The sequence below is a fragment of the Argentina silus genome (genome assembly GCF_951799395.1).
Source record: "Argentina silus genome assembly, chromosome: 1".
NCBI lineage: Eukaryota > Metazoa > Chordata > Actinopteri > Argentiniformes > Argentinidae > Argentina > Argentina silus.
In genome coordinates, this window is record NC_139655.1 from 28560839 (window position 1) to 28575838 (window position 15000).

The 15000-nt window shown below is 43.2% G+C and overlaps 1 protein-coding gene across 1 annotated transcript in view; it reads right to left on the reverse strand.

Annotated features, from left to right (window-relative positions):
- dok6 (docking protein 6) overlaps positions 1-15000 on the reverse strand; it is a gene marked incomplete at its 3' end in the record, with an annotated part of 40608 nt that overhangs the window by 19588 nt on the left and 6020 nt on the right. Inside the window, exon 2 of the mRNA XM_083684620.1 lies at positions 3308-3415. Within this exon, the coding sequence (XP_083540746.1) occupies positions 3308-3415 (108 nt within the window). The remainder of the gene's footprint in view (positions 1-3307; positions 3416-15000) is intronic.

Below are 15000 nucleotides of genomic sequence, written 5' to 3' on the forward strand. Positions count from 1 at the left end.
GCGAGCTGTACTCAAAACTACCGAAACAAATTAAAAAGTCTTCCATCTTCATTATTTTCATAATACATCTATCTGGCTAGTGCTATGTGACCTACTGAAAGCAAACCTAGTGGATAGTGTGCTACTATTAACATCATATTCAGGGACATTCTTGGAAATCATGCAATTGGCCCATTTGTAATGTGAAATACACTATGTTGAAATAACAAAGTTATGCACCACATCAAGAAGCGCAAGCTAGATTTATCATTTTAAATCTCCTAAATGGGAGTTTGATATTCAGGGGGTTCTGGCCCCTACTTAAACAAGGAAGTGATTGAGGCCACTACTTCACCTTGGTCACGACCACTAAAGTTCCGATCGATACAGAGGACGAGAATCAAAAGCACCTAAATCATTTTACTCCTGGAGTGATCAAATAGAAAAAAAGAGAAGATTACATTTAATTGAATATCTTCTGCATTTATAGGCCATTTTATTCCACAATACACTCTGTGTTCCCTTTCCGAGAGATAAGGGGCCATTACATTATTGTAGTCTGCTCCCAGCAAATGGTGGGCCTCATGCCAGACTGTTGGGAATGAATTAGGTGGGCTGCCTGCCCGTAGAGTGGTAAAACCTGCCTGTTAAAGCCCTGAACGGAGGCATAATAACATGCTACGTATGTGGGGGAGGAACGATTTTCTGTGTTCGATAACATTATAGGAAATGAATATGCCAGCCCGTTAGTTGCAATACGATCAGCATTTCTTATTGTGACAAGTGTGTGGGTACGATCTCGTGAGGCTATTCTCAACCGTAGCAAAAGGAAATGTAATGGTAAGGATGTGCAAAACCTGGGTTTTTACTCATATCCCACATGCTCCACCGAAGAAATCCAACTGATAACATCTGAGCATTTTCTATGTGAGGAAGTGAATGTGGTGAAGCAGAAATTCCTATCTTCCCCTGGAACTCAATTCCAACAGACAAGTGACAGTAGAGACCACATCAGCAATGGAGTTTTCTGGGGTTTGGTGTTTAGTCAGCCGTGTGTGTGTGTGTGTGTGTGTGTGTGTGTGTGTGTGTGTGTGTGTGTGTGTGTGTGTGTAGTACACTGTACAGTAAGTGTGTGTGTGTGTGTGTGTGTGTGTGTGTGTGTGTGTGTGTGTGTGTGTCTGTCTGTCTGTCTGTCTCTGTGTATGTGCATGTGTATGTGTATGTGTGAGAGAGAGAGAGAGAGAGAGAGAGAGAGAGAGAGAGAGAGAGAGAGAGAGAGAGAGAGAGAGAGATTTGAGCACAGTTTCAGCCTGAGGGGGTTAGTGTGTTGCACAGAGTGAATCAGTAGTGATGGGACCTGTCTCTCCTCTTCTCCCTTCTCCACTCCCCTCCTCTCCTCTCCTCACCCCTGTTTTTTTTTAAACAAAAAATGCTGGTATAATCTCCCTTAAAAGTTAGTGCTCTACAGTTTAGTGGTTATTTGCACTTAAGTATAGACATATTCACTCACAAAAATATGGCTCTTAAAACGAAATCCCATAACACCTTCATCAGAGCATTCAAACAGCTATGCATGCATAGCAAAGGGGCACACCTGTTCCACTCAAGACTTAAATACGGCTCTGTTGTCTTTCAGCTGTGGTTGCCTTTGTCAAGAGCTCTTGAGAAAGAGGCATCCAAAATCAAGTAAACAAGTGACAATTCAAGAGGTGGGCCCTGTTGAAAAAAATATTCAGGAATTATTCAGCTATGCGAACCACAGAACCCTTCAAGTGCAAACAACAAAACCACTCAGTGTTGTTTTTAGAGAATCGGCAAAAGCAGCCTATTTTCCCTCTAAACAGGCCTTCTGTGTGAAACTTTCAGACGGAACCATTCCTCAGCTTGGTGGCGATACATTATCAGGTGCACTAGTGCATGTGTGTAGTCATCATTCACCCCTCTGATGTGTGTATGGGGGGGGTACCCCACACGGGAGGCTCCGCCTGACAATGATGATGCATGATATATGACATGGCACAGACAGCGGTTCTATTCACAACACATACTCTGATGGATTATCCTGACCCTATAGTTCTGTGTAGGTAACTTGGGTTCGGTGGTGCGGATCACTGCACTTTAAGAAGATTTAACACTAACATTTGAGTCCCACACACGCATATACCTCAAATAGGACAAAGTCCCTTCATGAGGTGATCCGGTGTCAGATTTTGTAATCATACTGTATTAGGCAGTCAGTTACAGAGCGTTAAAGGAGCTATCACAACACGATACAGCCACATCAAAAAACCGGTGTCACAGTCCCTTATCTGGAGTCCCATCTCCTCTGATTACCACAGTGGGCTGTTCAGCGTGTAACTCATTTATGATCATCTGCCTCCACCATGATAATGAGCCCTAATTGGGGTATTTTCAAAGGGCTTAAGAAGCGGGGAAAGAGATATTATATTCAGGATTATCCTCCTCAAAAGGAGAAAAAGGCCCCCAGAGGATCTAGATAAAGTAGCAAATGTCTCTTAATGGATTCTAAACTACAATATCTGACACCAAAGTGTAGCAGTTTTGGATGAAGACAAAACATGATTTATACAGTATGGAATATAAGATTCTCCCGCTTAAGCGGTATATAAGTAGTACTCAAGAATAGCAACACTGGCTTGGGGTAAAATCGTGGAGGGGGTTGTCACTGACTAAACATGAAGGCTGTGACTAGATTGTGATGGGTGGATGCTAATTCAAGGGTCAAACAGCGCTGATAAATAAGCATTTGTCTGGCCTTGTCCGCAGTCTAAATGTGACTCTGTCTCATGGGTGTATCCTTCATACTCAGACATAATATCATTTTGACATCCAATGAGGTGCATATACAACAGTGGGGTAGATGGGGCTTGACTGATATTTCACAGTAAAACATAGTGACAGTTTGTAGTGACCCTATTCATTCAAACTCTATAACAGGATTTCTGGGATCTAACATAACAATATGATCCTTGGCCTCCAGCTAAGAATGAATATCTGGATTCATGCACTGGGCTGTAACTAAACAATGTTTACTGTGTGACGCACAAACTCACTTTTTGTTGTTTACTCTTCAAACCCAGTTACTAGTTCAGACTGAATAGGGTCTAGGTGATTACTAATACTAACTCCACCCCATGTGCTCCAAAAAAACAAGGGTTACAAAAGGCTGATGCTAATTGCGCATCTCTCTTTTCCCTGGAGAATAGGGAATTCAAGGCTTTGTGCTTTGAAAAAGAATTTTCATGTCTATGAGACTAGTCTAGATAAATAATGGTTGAATTAAATGTACATTGTGTTTAGTGTTTACCTTATGAAAGCTTCTGAAGTAAGCTGCCTTCTCATCTGGGTATTTCTCTAACCGTCTGGGGCCTTTACTGGAAGCCTTCTTAAACACCAGCCAGCATCTCCTGAAGATCTGTGAACCCATGGAGAAGAACCCTGTCAGAACCCACAAGCCCAAATGTACAGTAGAAAAATTCCCACCAGAACCCCAAAACCTCAGACCAAACATTTGAAGCTGAACATTCCCAGACCATTCCCAAGATTGCAGTGCTTGCTGGTCTTCCTCTCCCTATAGTACTTAATAGGTTCATCAATGTCATTGACTGGCAGGGGAGTTAATTAATTTAGTTGTTTATGTTTAAATCAGTCAAGGTTTACAATACAAGGATGAAATCAAGCAGACAGCATGTGCATTGAGGACTGGGGATGGAGATACCTTATTGAAATGCACAGGAAAAACAACAACAACATTTTTAACGGACATTGTGAAGGGTATTTTGTGCCAGGGAAAAAGTGTACAGTACATTTAGAAAATTGGGATGACAGTATTAAAAAAGAAACAAATTTGATACATGAATACACATCTCTGCCAATCAATTTTTCCATCTCCTTTTCAAATGTTCCACTTCATCTCATTATTTTATCTATTTGGATATTAAACCAAACCCATCTGTGCATGACCAGATTAATGTCTTACAGGGAAAATGCTTTACTTTGGGCCAGTTCAAACTCCATGCAGTTTGTGTAGTCATCTATTTATCGTCCAGACCTATTTGTCTAGATGCAGAGCCAAGATACATCTACAGGCCACACATCATTTCTCAGGTGCTATAAAGTAGGGGCATAATAGTAAGTTCCTTTGTCTTGCGTTTTTCCAAGGTACTGCAGCCTTCTGGGTATTGATTGTGGTACAGTACATTGCAGGGTCTTCGAGCTGGAGATTACACACACACACACACACACACACACACACACACACACAAACACTCAAGAACTCTCTTTGAAAACCTCCACAAAACCCTCCATCTCACACACACACACACACACACACACACACACACACACACACACACACACAGACACACACACACACACACAAACACTCAAGAACTCTCTTTGAAAACCTCTCTACAAAACCCTCCATCTCTCTGACACACACACACACGCACACGCACACGCACACACACACACACACACACACACACACACACACACACACACACACACACACACACACATAAAGGACATGGGACCATTGCCGTAGTTAAACAACCATTATCTGAGCATCTAAATAGATCTCAGAAGTCCTTGTTCTAGGGCACCAGCAGCCCCACAGGCCATTAGGACACTGAACAGCCTGTTTTCATCCTAACCTCTCACATCTTCATAAGGCTCTGCTGTATCCCTTGTCTCACTAAGTCACTCTCCAATGGAGAGATGTGATTCTGGGTTCCGAGATTAATTTAGCTCCTACTCTGAGGTGTCAGCCATTAAAGATGGCAGCCGTCCCTGCTATGGCCATCTCGTGGTTCATATCTCACTGACGAGCTTGGCTCCCAGACTCCTTGGCTCTCCGCCACGTATTATCATCCTAATATAATACTTTTATGGCAACTGGAAATAAGATGGACTTCCAAAATGGAACCTCCCCCCCATTAACGGCCTATGTCAATGCATAAAGAGCCAATTGCACACAGAGTGCAATTTAAATGCATTACCCAGCACCTTATTAGGCCTGGGGTTATCGAGCCTGGATCGCTGGAAGGAACCTTCTTATTTCCTGTTGGAGACAGCTGATATTAATCTGCTTGATGTACGATTATCCCTTGCAGCAGCATCGTGTGGGGATCGTGTCTCCGGGATTCATTTGTTTACTCAACAGATGTACTTCATAAAAAGAACCGCAAAGCTGAACTTGGCACTCTCCGGTTATTGACTGGAGTGGATTCCCGGGTCCTTATCTGCCTCCCTTGATGGGCCTGTGTTCCAGTTAAGTGTTGCCCAGACCCATTATGCTGTAGACAGCAAACAATAGAGTGAGTGGTCCACACACAGCTGTAATGCGTTACGGGATACGTAGCATAATCCTGCCACCCTTATCTGGGGAAAAGCGCTACCTTGGTGAATAAGGAAACACCAGAGGCCATAATCGATGCCAATAAAAATCCATCTATTTTTTAAATATTGTGCTTTTTAAAAGGGACCCCAAAATGTTTTCTCAACTGGTGTTTATCATGTGTTGTTTATCTTATTCAACATCTCCATTATGGTCACTTAAAAAAGGGAATCAACAGTTGCTTTGAATCTCCTCTGAGCGGTGAAACAAAGTGACGCTGCTGCACACACAGTCATTCACTCGGAGAGTGCATAGATTAAGTAATTATAATACTACAAAAGCCGGCTCAGTGAGATAGCTTCTGCATAATAAGAACAAAAGGTATGAATGGAATGGCTTCATTTTGCCTGTTCCACAGATGTCAAACGCTTTGTCAGGGAGGTCCTATTCTTGGTATGCTACTGGGTCTGTATTCAGAGAGACTCTTACACTGATTTTAATTACATAGAGGTGAATGAGACTTGCTGCTGGCTTGTATGACTAATTTGAACGCCCGGAACATTCTTGCCAGTGTTGCTCGACTTGCCGCTGAATAAAAGAGCTTCATCCCAGAAAGACAAAATAATTAGCAAGACAGAACTGGTGAAAATATAATCAGCGTAATCCTGTCTTTGAGCAGTCATCTGATTACCATTGTGTGAAAGCAAAAGGACTGCCACCTACAGTACCCTGGCCTCCCCCTGAATCTGTCTGAAGAATGATCTCAAGGACGCAGAGCTACATTGAAGTCGTATTCACTGTAGCAAAAGCATGTCCCCATTCCTCTCACAACTAAATATATAAAACTTCTTTAAGTCTTATGTCAGTCCCCTGTACAAACAGTACTGTATAACAAAACAAAAGTTTAACACTGGCACATTCGGTATACATGGACACCACCATCGAAGTTGGCGGTAGGCATCCTTTAATGACTGCACCAAAAGGCTTATGAAATCACACGACAAAGACTCACATAAAGTCCAACGTAATAGAATTATATAACAATCAGTGTGTGTGTCAGTCCTATCAGCCTTAACCTGCCTCTCAGCAGGGGTCGGGCGGGCTGAAGATGGACGGTACCTTTCACACTGCTCTGATTGCACACTGAAATCATTGGAATCTCAATGGCTGATTAATCACTGGAACTCCTGCCTTGATGAGTCAGCCCGCAGTGTTTCCGACCCCAGACGTTCCAAATCACAAGGCTCTTCACTCCACTTCACAAAAGACAGGTCAAACATGTCGTAAATATTTCACCGCCGTGAAGCCTGTTGAAAATGAAAACTATTCATACCATCACAACGCTAAATTATATCTTTGGTGGCTAGTGCTACTGCGCCATGACAGACCCTGTGTCTGGTTAGAAAGCAATCACTATGATGCATTCACTGGAATGCTTAGGGCAAGGACCTACAGGCAATTTGGAAGCAAAGCTGAATTGGGTCATTAAACTTTAACATTGCATTATGACAAGTTTTATGATGAGAGCAGAACGATTTAAAAGGAAACTTCTTTTGATATGACCCTGGTCCATACTTTCACTACTTTGTTCTAAAAAGTATAGTTTATGTGTCATGCCTCATTATGTGCAGTTAAATCTGGCTGAGTATGACCATAGCTGATCAAAATAACACAGAACACAGCTAGGGACCTTGAGATAAGTTAGTGTGTATCTGTGTGTGTGTGTGTGTGTGTGTGTGTGTGTGTGTGTGTGTGTGTGTGTGTGTGTGTGTGTGTGTGTGTGTGTGTGTGTGTGTGTGTGTGTGTGTGTACGTGCGTGCGTGCGTGTGTGTGTGTGTGTGTATGTACATTACTGTATGTGCACATTATGTATCTTTTCAGGAGTCACCAGGACACAGGTGACTCCTGTGTGTGGGATTGACTGAGGGATCCTCTCACCTTTCAACATTGTCTCTGACCAGGAAGACACCTGAGGAGCCAGTTGGCAGTCTTAGCTCATTAGCTCTGGAACACACACTCTAAGGGCTGTGTTTATTAAGCTTTACCACCAGGACAAAGCTTGTAGTCTACCTCAAAAGGGTATCTAATGTCAAAGGTAAAATAGCAATGATGGGACAAAAGGTTGAAATATGTAATAAAACACAATGGTAAAGGGTAAAACAGACAGTTTCAGGCATAAAAGTGGAACTAACAAGCATCCCTTTTCAAATGGCCAATTATATGAACGGTAGCCATATTTGGTGCTCCATTAGAAATGGTTGAATGTTCAAGAGTAGGTCCCCTTGAGACAACATTGTCAGGGTGTATCATCTTTGAAATTATACAGCATGTGCAATCATGACAGAGAGGCCATGGAAGTACTCCTTTTGAAATTGTGTCACCTTTGAAACCTCAGTAATAATTCAACTCCAAAACCACAGTCATTTTCTATAAGTGGCCCCTGATGCAAAGTCCAATCACTCTCCAGTGAACATTAGGAAACTTCTGCCTCGATTGAAGATCTTTGAATGAGCGGAGTAACCATCTAAAGACATGAAAATGATTTTCAATGACAGGCTGTTTCAGGTAATCATTCTTAGATAAAAATAGCAAGCTCTTGGAAGTTCAGGGGAGAACAGCGAGTCTTCAATATTGAAATACAATCCACATCTCTCAAGGGTGTGCACACAACCATTACTTCTCAGGTACTGGAACGTAAGTATAGGAGAAATCTACTGCAGGAGGCAGAGCAGCAAGCTGATTCATGCTCCCTTAAAAAGTTTCATTTCGCTGCTGACAACCTTTCCCGGGGCCCGGTAAGGAGCCATAAAGGCAATGATTAAAAGTCAGCCATACTCACTTTGATTGAGGAAACGCTTTACCTTACAGCCCTATTTCAGATCATATTTACCAACTATGTTTACATGAAAATGATGTGATGACAGTTGTACTTCATCAAAATGAAACTCTCCCTGACATAGAGCTTGTTTCAATGAATCCACAGGAGTAAAATATCTGGTAATGATCATAATTATACACTTACTGTATAATTGTGAGGTAAACATGAGGTAAATAGCACAGCAGACAGTAATATAAAGCCTGGCCAGTGTGGAGGTGTCTATACCTGTGCAGTAGCAGCAGTAGGGACAGAGGCTTCCTACCCATACAGAGGGTAGACGGTTCCCCTGGTGATAATGAGTGCTGATAGACTGTGACAGAGCAGGCCCTGCAATATCAGCTGCTGGTACTGGCAATCAATTTGAGACAGCGGCGGGCCAGTGCCGCGGTGTCCATCTTCATAATTTGATTTGTTATCCCGTTGGACAGTTGGTACAGCAATCATTGCAGCGATCGCGATCACCTACCCCCCCTCCTCCCCCTCCAAAACCCACCCCTCATAGGATTATTTCTGCATTTCCACAGTAAATGTGATGACTAGAAATTTCGACTTAATTGCCCCCTGCTCCCTCTCCCGGTTCCTGCAAGGCGTAACCGTCACCTTTCCTGCCTTGTTCCAACAGACACCTCCCGCCCCCCTAAAATGTTTGGACATCCCATAATTTTGTAATTCGCCCCTGACTACAGCTGTTCCCGGGGTAGTGAGCCTGCCGCGCCCCAGTTAATCATAGATTACTTTATCTGGGCCATTCCAAATCCTCATGTGTAATGCAGTGCTACCTCAGCAGCAAGTAATCACAGCATCCTTCTCTTCCTCTCTCTCTCTCTCTCTCTCCTTCTCTCTCTCTCTCTTTCCCTATGCATACCCTCATCAAACATTCATGGGCCAAACTCTTCCTGAAATATAATATCAAAGTAATGATAACCCCATGGTTTAACTGGTATAGGGATTCCATCATTCATAATAGGGTTACTGTGCCTGGGCGTATTTAATACTGTGTCACTCTCTCACCATTAGTTGACAGGAGATGTTGGGGCTACAGCTGGGCCCTCCTTAGAGCACAGCCTTTATCAAGCGAAGATAACACACCGCTACTGTAGAGAGACAGGTGTTAGTCACGGCATAGAAGGTGAGATGAGCAAGAGAGAGAGAGAGAGAGAGAGAGAGAGAGAGAGAGATCGAGAGAGAGGGCGAGAAAGGAAAACAAGGCAGATAGAGAGAGGAGTCAGAGTTACTGTAGGAGAAGTTATCAGCAGTGGGAGCAGCTGTTGACAAACTCTACAGTGAGAATAGCCTCATTCAGAACCTTGGCACTCAAGGCTTCAGTGAGAACCGCATTTGGCTGGTGCCTTCCATTAGGGCCATGATCAATGATGCTTTTAAATAGGGCTTCTAGTCAGAAGGCTGTGAATAGATTAGAATACTGAAAGCAACAAAGCACGCCGTAGTCTATATGCTATTTAGTTCAAAAGAATGTCTCTTTCCTTTTCCCCTATTCCAAAAAAGGCTTAAATCATTATACCGTTTAGTACGCCGTACCCTTACAAAACCCACTCCGATTCTAATGCAAAACGTGGAACGTAGAGCAAAAAAGCATTCCCCCAGTTTTCTTATTACCATGGCAGACTCCGGGGGGGGGGGGGGGGGGGGGTTGACCCATGTTGGGCACCGTAGCCTGGGGCAGGGAACATTAGTTAAAATGTCAAACACAGTGCCGATCCAGCCATCACAACCAGCAGAGCATACTTAAGCACAGGACAAAAATAGCAGCCAAATTATTCTGAAGGAGATGTAGGTCAATATTGAAGTTTCTCTCTCAGGTGTGGTGGAGTGAGGAAGAGGGGGGGGTGTTTTGGCACTGAGAACCAGCCCAGCATATTGCTCATGTCTGCATGTAGCCCCGCTTCCCTCAGCCCAGGAGGATTGGGCATATAGCAGGCTGTCACAACTGACATGATTGATCGCCAAGGGTTGAATACACACTACAGGCAACATTGGCTATGGTTTGACAACACCATTGTTTTGTTTTTTTCAATGGAAGAAAGGAGGACAAAGGCCGATTACTGTAGCTACAATCATCAAATCACACAATACTGGTACAATACTTGTTATTAGCAAAACAATTACAATTAACAATATAAAGTAGGTGGTAATAATACTATGCAGTGCAAAATACAGTAAGTACAATAATATCTGTCTGTAGTGCAAAGGATCCAACAGATAGCAGCAGTAAGGTCCATATGAAAGTCAATAGCAGCCAGTGGTGTGTGTGTGTGTGTGAGAGTCAGTGTTCAACAGGATAGCTGACCACTCATTGGTCTAATGGCCGTGGGGTAGAAGCTGCCACAGAACCTTTTCGTCCTCCGGTATCGTCTGCCAGACGGGAGGGGGGTGAGCGGTCCCTGTCTGGGGTGGCTGGGGTCTTTAATACATTTTGTTGGCTTTCCTCCTTCCTTCCTCCACCTGTTGGTGTAGATGTCTTTGAGGGCAGGGAGTGTAGCTCCAGTGATGGATTGGGGAGTCTTCACTACCCTCTGTAGAGGCTTACAGTCCTGAGTGGTGTAATTGCTATACCAGGCGGTGATACAGACAGACAGGATGCTCTCAGTGGTGCACCTATAAAAGTTGGTGAGGATCTTAGGGGCCATACGAAATGTCCTCAGCCGTCTGAGGAAGAAGAGATGCTGGCGCGCCTTCTTGATCACTGAGTCAATGTGTAGGGAGCAGTTCAGTTTGTCTGTCAGTGTCCTCTGAGGAACTTGAAGCTAGTAGAGCCCTCTCCACGTCAGCTCCAGACTTTGCTGTTTTCGGCTTGCTGTTATTATTTTAAAAAGTCCTTTTGTTATACATTGGTTTTGTACATACTCCCCATGAGACTACTGATTCCAATTAAGATGACCTGTGTTGTCTAGCTAGCGACAGTACGCTATTTCATGTGAGGGAATCTTCTGAGGGCATACATTTAAAATAGTTTGGCAGTGGAGGGATTTTTGCTCTCAGTCATCATTATGACAATTGCCTGCTCTTTAAAACGTCCCTTATCCAAGCCTCTCAGTATTACAGCTTTAGTCAGCAATCCCAGCAGAGAGCAATTTCCATTTAATCTACAAGGCTGAAGCGCTGTGTTCATGGACAATAACATGCCGACAAAGACGGATTTGACTATTCAGGAATACCCTGGGTTTGACAGGCAGTGTATTCAGACCAGCAACAAACACACACAAACAAAACAAGGCACATCAATTTCTTTAAGCATTCAGCATCCTTGTTCATACTTGTAAGAATTCGTAACACATCTGAGCAGTCGTATTCAGGGGTTAAAGAGGGACAGAGCTACTTCAGCTTAGAATGAGACACTGTAGCGTACACTTTATTTCCGCACTCTTAGTACACAAACATCCCAATTGAACCCCTTTGTTATATAGGCCATAGCACCACTGAGACTTTTAGCACAGATATCTTAGCATCACTATTATTAGCCTAGACCAATTAGCATAGGCTAAGCTAGGCAGGTGTGGGCTGTTGTATGGGGAACAAGTGAAAGGCTTCTGAAGTGACCGACTGCAGTCTCAAAGGGAACAAACCAATAGAAAGGGATGAAAGGCTTCCTGTCTGATGATGCAGCTAGAACACTTGACTATTCTAATTAACATTCGCTGACCACTTCATTATCATATAAACACAATATGTGAATTGAGTGTTGTTCAGAGACACCTGGGTCAGACAGAGCCTTGCATATTTGCATGTTGCAGGCATTAGCTTATTGTGAGTTGGAGGACACTTTGAGTTCTTTTTTGGAATATCATCAGAGGCCTCAAAGATGTTAATCCTCGTGATCATGCAGTGCTTCAGATATTCTCTGAGGATTAATCCTAAAGAACGACTCACTGATGTGGTGGGCTGCTTCACTGATACGTTAATCTGGCATAGCCCAGCAATGTGTTTGCCCTCACAACCAAGCATCCATGCTGGAAATAACTCAAAATTCAGCCACAAGCTCTCATTTGGGGCTGCAAATCTAATTATCCACCACGGAATAAACACGTGTGGAAGGAAAAGAAAAAACAACTGTACAGTAGCCTCTTAGATGTCAAAGGAGGCCAAGAAATGGAGTTTGTCATATTGTTTTTGTCTCATTTCCACCCAAAGAACACACTCTCTTGGAATAAGTGGGTTGCGATTCAGTGTCACTGTGTGTGTCTCAGCATGAAGTCATTGAGGAATGCAATTATCACTTGGGCTAAGAGACTATTCACTGGAATGAGAGTGAACAACTGGGCAACAATAGAGGAGAAGTGGATGGGAAACATGGACTCAGAGTGTTGTAGCTCAGGTCACTAGCTAGTGAATAGTTACTATGCCTGGTGTTTCCAGCTTCAAACTGTCTTTTGTCAAACCTGCTAAGTATACTGTACTACCAAACAAACCAGCTAAGTATACTGTACTACCAAACAAACCAGCTAAGTATACTGTACTACCAAACAAACCAGCTAAGTATACCTTAGAAGTCTTCCTGACCGCTCTTTCTCGCACATAAACAGATTTTTCTGTCCAAAAACCTGTCCAAGGGACTTCATGTTTGCACTTGCTTTATGACTGTTGGAGTCATAATTTTCTCCATTATGGCCCATAAATGATCTTCTGAAAGTGGCGCTGCCAAGGCTGGTATTGTGCTCCATTTAGCATTTCCCTGTGGCAGCCCAAAATTCATTTCTCCTATGATAACTCTTAGGGAAATATTAAAGGCTGTCTCATAGAAAGTGGATCATATTGCAGGCTGACTGCACTCCAGGTTCCCTCTGCTCATTAGAAGGCTGTGCATTTTTTAAAAGCAGGGAGCGAGTCAACACTCCCGCGCAGAGAGAAGGCAGTCTGCTGTGCCATTTCACATAAGTGTACTCAGCAGGACAGGTACCAAACTGTCACCCCTGTACTCAGACAGAAGGAAACTGTCACCTCCATACTATTAAAAGACATCTCCTGAGACAGAGAGGAGACGGAGAGCGAGAGGGGAAGGGAGGGGGGAGCAAACAAACTCATCTCCCAACAAACAGAAACAAACAACTCTCCTTTACAGACACAAATGGGAGCTGCCAGAGCTTTCCCACCTTTCTCAATGTCACTTCTTTGATATCACATTAAAACTATTTTGCATCAGCGGAGGCTGGCGGAGGGAGAAATCGGAGGACAGGCTTGTAATGCATGGTGTGTTTGATACCAATACTTATTCCTTTCTATGCATTACAATGAGCCCGTCCTGCGATTTCTACCTCCGCCAGCCTCCACTGTTGTGCATATTATCAAACTTATCAAAATACAGTTTTGCAACTTTGCGACAAACAAAAATGTGATTGTCTAATCAATGTAGTAGAATTGTACTAAATGGAATTTCAATTCTACATTTGTATTCCATAAGGTGTGATGTTTCTCTTGAAAAATGTTTACCTTTGTACCACTTTGAGTGCAGTGTAGATGAAGCACAAACGAACAGACACATTTTGTTGTGGCTATCTTTGCCTGCTTATTTGGACGGCTAACTGCTTTCTAGTTGCCTGATTAAAGCTAGCGGTGAGAGAATAATACGATTAGATCTTATTAGATGGTGATTCTGAGATAAAAGCCTACTGCATCCTGCTAAAAGCCTTTTTTCTATAATTTGATATTCTGCTCCTCTCAAATTCATGTGATTCGCTGTCTACTCGGAATGTCATCCTGATAGGGCCTTCTTCTAATCACTACAACATAAGTACTACGTTGTCACATACACATCAACGCACAGTAAGTGTGTTTCTAAATATGTGATGAACATACACACACACACACACACACACAAAAACACATACACACAATAACACACAACTCTGACTTTGGACAAGATCATGTTCTCGCATGTGCACAAGCACTTGACACACACACACACACACACACACACACACACAGAAACCAAGCCAGAGACAGAGAGAGAGTTGAGGAGTAGATCTAAGCCCAGAGGGATGGACTGATGATTAATGATGGAGAAACTAGAGGAGGATAAAGAAGCCGTGTTAATGGAGCTATGATAGATTCCTTCAGGGATGCGGTTTTATAGGTGAACCTCAAGTGTGTTCGCAGAATATAATAATACCTTGGAGAATCATAAAATCGGATTCTCTGAGTACCTATATGAAATACAGAATGCCATTCTTAGCTATAGCCGTGGTTACTGTAAATACAGCAGAGGTGATTAAAATCATCTTCACGTTGTCTATATGAATTATCCCTGTTCACTTACAGTACCTATAGTAGAAGTTTAAAGTCTATGGTGAAGAAATCAAAAATTGGGCCGATGCACCAACGCAATTCTGGGACTAGAATATCCCTCCTCTAAGCAACCTAGATTTGACCACAACAACTGGTGCAGAGCTCCTGTTCCCCATTGGCCTCCTCCCCAACTGTTCCCATTCACAGTGGTTTGGGAGATACCATGTAATAATCACACAGAGCTTAGGCAACTTGGGCTTAGTCGTCGATCCCTTGAATCCCATGAAGGCCAATGCCATTAGCCAATGACACAGTCATCAGTGGGAACCAGAACACAGCTGCAATTATCTAAAATCAAATGTGAAAAAACAATAACAAATGCCTCAAGTATTGGGAGTTGTTTTTTTTCTGAATATTCTTCTTCTTTGTCTCTCCAGTCCAGTCAAGTGGCTGGTGTGTGACGTCGGGTGTCGGGGGGTCTGGGGGGGGGGGGGGGGGGGAATGTATGGAGTCATCCATGCTGAGCTCTGACTCCCCCTCCCTC